Source organism: Astatotilapia calliptera, chromosome 22 (genome assembly GCF_900246225.1).
Source record: "Astatotilapia calliptera chromosome 22, fAstCal1.2, whole genome shotgun sequence".
In the NCBI taxonomy this organism is placed as follows: domain Eukaryota; kingdom Metazoa; phylum Chordata; class Actinopteri; order Cichliformes; family Cichlidae; genus Astatotilapia; species Astatotilapia calliptera.
In genome coordinates this window covers 2,732,646-2,740,259 of record NC_039322.1, presented here as the reverse complement: position 1 = coordinate 2,740,259, position 7,614 = coordinate 2,732,646, and the positions used below count along the sequence as shown (strand labels likewise).

Genomic DNA, 7,614 nt, shown 5'->3' with positions numbered 1-7,614 from the left:
CTCTCCTATATCTCTCCCCCCACCTGCAGAGTGAGCTCCTGTAGTGAGGAGACCTCCTGCAAAGATATAACAACCTCCCCACCAGTTAGAGAGCCCCCTAGTAGGGCCGATGCACCAGAGGTCCCCTGCACTGGGGCTGAGCCCCCCTGCACCCACCCGCCCACTGCTCCGGCGACACAACAGCCAGGACCCAAGCCCCCAAGGCCCGGCCAGCACCCCAGACCGGGGGGCGGAGCACCCCCAGACCCCCAAGCCTCCACGCCCGTCCCGGACCCTCCCAGGGGCAGCCAGGCTACCAGGCCAGTAACCAACGTCTGCCAGCACAGACCCTCCCCCATCTCCGCTGTACGCAGCCACAAGGAAACCACCATCTAAGAGCCCCAGAGCTCCTAACCAGGTCATGGCCACATCCCCCAGGTTAGTCCCTCTAGGGAAACGTCCCTAGGGACTCCCCAGACGCCCTAAGGCCATCCCTACCCCCATATCAACCACAATAGCGAAGGCAGGACCAAATCATGACCCCCCACCCCCACTAGGTGATGAAGCCGATCAAAGGAGCCCAAAGGGATTGATCAAATGTGATGGCAGATGTTGTATCAAGACTAATGTGATCTATTAGATGGTTTCTATATTGGTTAGAATTAAGATTATTTTTATTTTTCCAGTTAATGAGGACCATTTTCTTGGCAATGCATAGGGCCGTAAAAACAACGTGGGCTGTGTTTATTTCTGCAGTGACCTCATCCAAGTTGCCCAGCAAGCATACTAAAGGGGAGGCTGGAATGTTACCGTACATTTCAGACACTTTGATAAGTCTTCACATATCTCACGCCAGAATTTCTGAACTGGTGGACAGAACCAAAGAGCGTGGATGTAATTGTCCGGTGTATTTGCTGTGCAGTGTGAGCAGTTGTTGGAAGGCGTATAGCCCATCTTGAACATCCTATGACCAGTATAGTGCACTCTGTGTAATATTTTGTATTGTATCACATTATGTGAACATTACCTAATAAGACTGATTCAGGACAGACAGTTAGTTATGTAAAACTTTCCTAGCAGTCCTTCACAAACAGGGAACAGTCTGTCTATTCTCTCCATCTGTCAGCAGACAGGGTCAAAAAAATCAGATTTGATGCGCTTTCGCCTGCAGTGTGAACGTAGCCTTAGTTCTGTCTTCGCCATCCTCACTTTTTTTGTGTGTTTTCACCTGTTGGAATAAAAGCTCACTCGCATCACAGCCTGTGCCTGAATCTTGGGTCCTTCATTCATAACACCATGCAGCTTGACTCAGAAACCGTGACAATAAGAATAAAATGAGACTAAAAAGTAAGTAATAGTAAAAGTAATAAATATAAAATGATGTATTTGTGATGATTCAATTTTTTTGACTATCCACTCTGTGCATAAGAAATGTTTAAACTGTAGAGATACAATCATTTTGCTGCTGTAAGATTAGCATTTTGTCATGTTTGAAATATTAATCTAATATAATGTGTTTCTGGCACTTCTCCCCCTGCAACTTTGTGTCTTTGTCTCATTTTCGCTGTGTCTCTTTGTACAACTTTATAGTGACAAAAAAAGGCTTTCTATTCTATTCTAACTTGCATGTTTCTGTCAGTCTGATCATTTCCATAGAGAGGCACTTTGCATCAGCAGCACCATGCTCCAGTGCTCTGGGAGAGTTTATAGTCCTGAGAGTTGAACACTGGATGACTGACAGCTGTCCTTCATCACAACAGAAGCCACAGAAATCCTCCTCATCAAAAACATGACTTTGATCTGCGTCCTCATCTGGACTCTCCTCTGCTGCTGCTTCACAGGTAAAGTCCAGAGAATCAAACTCCTCTCCTCTATCAACATCTGTCCCTCTGAAATGAAGCCCACAAAACCATGAAGCTGCTTTATGTTTTTGTCTCCGTGTCCTCAGAGTCCAGAGGACAGATCACAGTGACTCAGCCTGGAGCAGTGAGCTCTGCTGTGGGAGGAACTGTGAGCATCAAGTGTAGGACCAGTCAGAATGTTTATAACAACAACTATTTAGCTTGGTACCAACAAAAAGATGGGGAATCTCCCAAACGTCTCGTTTACTATGCTAGTACTCGAGTATCAGGGATTCCAGCTCGTTTTACAGGCAGTGGATCAAACTCTGACTTCACTCTGACCATCAGTGGAGTCCAGGCTGAAGATGCAGCAGTTTATTACTGTATGTGTTGGCACTATCCTAACAGTCAGTGGGTGAGCACACAGTGAAAAACAGTCGTACAAAAACCTCCCTCAGTCAGACTGAACAGAAACTGAAGTGACTGCTGCAGCTGGAAGATACTGCAGAGACTGATACAGTTCACTGAGGACACACACACACACACACACACACACACACACACACACACACACACACACACACTGTAGATCTCTTAAACAAATACCATCATTTTTTGCACAGCAAGGAAAAGTTGGAGAAAGTCTCGGGAAACAATCTCTCATCTTGCAAAAAATTATTTCTCTGAAATGAAGCTCCCAAAACCATGATGTGTACGATTATGATAAAGAAAGCTGAGCAGTGTATTGAAAAAAGCTTGGCTATGACCTTTGAGCTCAGCTTGAAAATAGATCTGTGAAGGTTCTCAGTCATCCAGGTGCTCGTACTCTAAGGAGCCAGCAAACCTACAAAATGTCTTTGGGGCAAGACATCGTTCCCTCAAAGCTACTCGAGGATGACAGTGTGGGAATAAGTGTGCAGTCAGTTATTAATACTAGTCTTCCATCTGGGTGTTGTTGGGTCTGTGTTTCCACAAGCCCCGCTGGTTTAGAGACTAATTCATCATGAAGAAAACGAGACAGTCAGCGATCGATCGATTTATTTGCAATGGAGGCCTCGTCGGTGTCTACCACAAATTGACCCCAACGACGGCCTCCGCTTGCTATTGGGAAAACAGTTCACACAATACAATAGTACCTCCCCTCGTAAACCCTCCTTGGTTACAAAGACAAGGCACTGTATGTATGTGTGTGTGTGTGTGTGTATCAAGATATGGCCCTGTGAACGTCTCCTTAAAAGCTGGTGCCAGGAGTCCAGCGGTCCACCTAAACAAAAGGCTCTTATACTTAAACAGATACAGAGTAGGTGTCCTCCCATACTATATAAAGAAGGTACGCCCTCATTCATGACCTTAGGATGTGTGTGCATGCCAGAACACTCTGGAAGAGTCTTTGCAGACTACCAAGGATCAGACCTCTATCATTATACAATTGATACCTCTAAGCATATATGATTATATGATAGAGCCCTTTTTTATGGCCTCTATCAACCCTCATCACCTCACTTCAGGCATTCTTCCTGTGGGGGGAATACTTATGACTCCTCTATTGTCCTTTTTATCTCTGCAGAAAACCTTTCTCGGAAAGGGTATTGGATCCAGTTGTTTTACTGCTGTTATGATCCCACCTGTTGAATCACTTTAGCAGTCTTGTAGAAGTGGTCATGATGCAAATGACAACAACAATGACACAAAGGAAGACCCTCTTCAGATTGTCAAAGTATGCTTAGCACAGTGACACAGCATTAGGTGATGTTCATAGGAAATTGCCGTCGGTCATTCCCCATCACCACCCTAGCTTCTGGTTTCTGTGCTGCTCACAGAATCACGATGCCATCATTGAACTCCCTCTGTGCTGTCGATTGGAGCTTGGCACGCTCCCCTCACCCTCAGATGCCCATCTGTAGTATTTTTTCTCTCTTACTTTCTTTGCTAAATGTACCTGTATATTGTTTATATGATCTAAATATATTAACAATGAACAATTTCTTTTTGTTCTCAGATCAAATAAAACAATTCCATCTCAAATACTTTTTTTCCACATAATGAAAGTATTTGTGTAGAAATTAAAACTCTTTGCAAGTAAATTATTGTTTTATCATATATCCTGCGTAATTTAAAATACGAAAATATTAAAACCATACTAAATATAGAAGAATGTATTAAAACTATCACAGTAAAGCTCCTGTTAAGTAAAGGTGGTATGAATAATTTGTTTTACAGAGACGAGTAAAACTTTGAGTTTCAAGTCCTTTCACTCTAATTACCACTGGAGCAAAGCTAAGTTAGAAAAAATTAAATGTAATGCAGGGCTGTAGAGTGCAACCAATTTGGTCGCAAGTGCGATTAAAAATAATCTCAGGTCGCAGCGGTACGACCAACTATTCGAGTAAAAAATAAATAAAAAAAACACTCTCTGCAACTCTGAAACTCTCCCTGTGGTCAACAACCGACACACATTATGCTCCTATCGTGGTCTAAACCAATCAGAGATAATCAAGGGTGGGACCTCTCTGATTGGTCGTAGTTCAGATATTCATGTAGTCCGTCTGTACGTTTGAAAGTACAGGCAGATAGAGAGAGGTGAGTAGCTTGAATAAAGCGACATTGATTCATTAAATCCTTTTTTTTTTCTTTTTTTTCTTTTTTTTTTTCTAAATGACATCAGAAACAGCAGTACGTGATGGCAGAGCTTCAGTTCATCCTTTGTCATTTTTTTTTTTTTTTTTTTTTTTTTTTTAATAAATACGACAGGGGGAATGAATGAGAGAAAGAGGGGGAGAGAAAGAAAGAAAACCAAAGGGGAGAAGAGACGGTGAGAAGGGGGGGGAAGAGAGAGAGAAAAAAAAAAAAGAACTCCTGGGTCACCTGTATGGAGAAAAAAAAACAAACAAACAAAAAAAACAAACAGAGGAGACAGCAAACAACAAAGAGCAACATAATAATAGAGAAAACAAAGCACCATCACAATAAACTAGCTAGTCATAGATATCAATATTTACTAAATAATAAACGATATTGTGCAGCACGCAAGATAGACAGCGCACAGTGTGCTTTGAGGCAGCAGCCAAGAAAGAAATACCCATGTGTGCATTCATTAAATCCTAAATCGAGTTTTAAACATAAATATATTTTCCCAGAAACGCCGGAATCTCAGGTTAAAGATCACAAAAGTATTTTATCAACCACCAAACAGTAAATGAGAGCAGGTAAACGGATTCCACACAAAGACACACAGCGTAAACACACAGAGGGACCCGACGCATCAGAATCAGCTTTCTCTGCTTTCTCACACGACGGCACGTAGACGGACACGCCATCGGGCTGAAAGCCGACAGCTCACTGATTCTGATGCGTCGGGTCCGCGCTGTTTACGTCTTTTTTGTGCTGATTCTGAGCTGCAGGTTTTGTCTCTCTCCAAGCAAAATTGACTGAACCAGCAGCAAAAGAAGCAACAAACTATGCTTCACATCTGATAAACATTGTCATGAATTCCCTCTTACTTTACTGTTTTGTTTACACCAAGATAAAAATCACACTTCATGCACAGCTCTCTCTCTCTCTGTACTTCAAGAACAGTTTCCCGTCTCAAATCTCTGTTTTCTGCGTTATTTCTTCGCTTATTACCCACCAGTCTACCGTTGTTTACAGCGCTGTCAGCCTCTGTCTTTTTTTTTCTTTTTTTCTTTTACTTCAATGACCTCGGACAAGAAAACGTATTTTCTGCTGTTCAGTACTGAAGAAATGTAAACTTTTTAAAATTATGCAAAATTGCAAAATATTTTTAAGATTATCTGCTATAAAAAGCCAGGCCAGGAATATCTCCTTCATGTTTCTGTTTTTTATTCTCAGTTACTTTGACACATGGGCATTGTTAGGATTGATATTTTTTATATTGTCATTTGTGCTAAAATATATAGATATATAACCATTGCCTTTATGTGTCCTAATATGGCTATCATTATGAAGAAAAAGCCAGACAGTCAAAGGGGCTTTCTTTTGTTTACATTTACATCATGTACACTTATATAAGCTGGTTGGAGTTTTGAGCCATGGGTGGACATGACTCAAAAAGGGGGGAGAAGATCATAAACAACTTGATCCAATTTCCTTTAAAAAACGTTTTCTGCAGTGACAACAGGAAAGGAGAGGAGTTGTAAATGCAGATGATTCACCAGGTGACTCTATCACCCCACAGGGTGTCTACAGTGAGAAGATTTGGGGGTTTGAAAGGGGTCATAAAGAGGAGTGTTGACCAGGCTACAGCTTTGAAGATAGCTGGAAGCCACATGGACAAACCAAAAACCAACGGATGTGTTTGAATGCCTATGTCTGCAAACATTTGGATTGTAGTGCATATTCTTTTGAGAACGTTGATTCTTGTTTTTGACTGTTGACATTCATTTGTTTCCTTGCAGGATGTAGTTTACTGTGTGTGAGATGAATGAGAAGTAGGATAATTGCTAAGCACGTTTCGTACATGTATTAACTGTGAACTTTTGCAGCAGTAGGAAGTGAATGATGTGAGGAGCTGTGTGTGAATGAAGCCTATACTGAACTGTCAAACACAAGGGTGCATAAGTGGAAATTTAAGTACAAAGTTGACAAAAAGGGGGGACTGTTGGAGTCAAATTGTTAAATGTTGTCATTGTGTTACTTAAATGTGTAAGACTTAGTTCAAGCAGCATGGTCAAAGACATTCCTTTGTCTCTGACCACCTCTCCAGCCTGTTTGTTGGTGGGGGAGGCTGTAGTGTTTCATTATAGGGACATCCTATGTGAGGGTTCTGTTTTCTTGGTTAGTAAGCTTCCTGCTTTTATGACCCTTTTGATAAGCAGGAGGTCACACAAACGCACCACCAAACAAGCATACACACACACACACACACACACACACACACACGCAGTGTTTTAACCTTTTGTGACCATAGGGGGGTTTTACAACGAGTGGTGTTTGTGTTCTCAGAATAAAAAGCTGCAAGGAAGGCTGTTTACTTGATGCTGGCTAGCAGACAGGTGAGGAGCGTTTAGCTCCAAGAGCCTGGTTCCAACCAGCCTCCCTTGCTAGCAAGTAAAATTGCTGTTCATCTTGCTTCCTTGTCGTTAACGGGAATAAGTTTCTAAACCTGTGGAAGCGCAGAGCAGCGATCACGGCGAAGTGGCTCCTCCGGCACGGCGGCAGGATTCCTCCAGGTCGCTCGCTAGGGATGGGTATTGATAAGATTTTCACGATTCCGATTCCATTTTCGATTCTGTTTAACGATTCGATTCTTTATCGATTCTCTTATCGATTCTTTTTAAAAAAGGAGAACACTAAGGTCGATTAGCTTAGAACTTTGTTTTTTATCTTCTCTTTGAACAAGATAGAAATTTAGGAGTAACATGGCCTTACAAACCCAGCAGTGAGATCTTAAGAGATCCAGCCTACGGCTCTTCAATGGGGTGTCACAGGGTCCCCAGGAAAAAAAAAATTGTAAATGTAAAATAATAAAATAAATATTCTTCTGTAGCAATAACAAAGTATAACATAAATTATTCAGTAGCAATTACACAAGAATATCCAGTAATGTCCCTGCCTACAATTAAACACATTCACTTGCTTAAAATCGGGGCATCTGCTGTGACAAATGGGTGCAAGCCTTTGACCACAAACTGAGTCACTGCTCGGTGACATTCGTCTATCCTGGCCTGAAAGGAGACGCTACCGGTAGACTGCAGCGAGAACTGCCAGCATCTGAGCCAGACTCTGTCTCATCATGGTCACTAAATGCACAGTAATGGCAGGTTTGTAATAAGGC

The 7,614-nt window shown here is 42.1% G+C and overlaps 1 gene segment (V, D, J or C); it reads left to right on the top strand.

The window, feature by feature from the left end:
* The first annotated feature begins 1,768 nt into the window (after positions 1 to 1,768).
* Positions 1,769 to 2,289, top strand: LOC113014273 (Ig kappa chain V region 2717-like). The segment is given in 2 exon segments: positions 1,769 to 1,820; positions 1,928 to 2,289. Coding segments are annotated over 2 exon segments (375 nt in total).
* Positions 2,290 to 7,614: the final 5,325 nt, after the last annotated feature.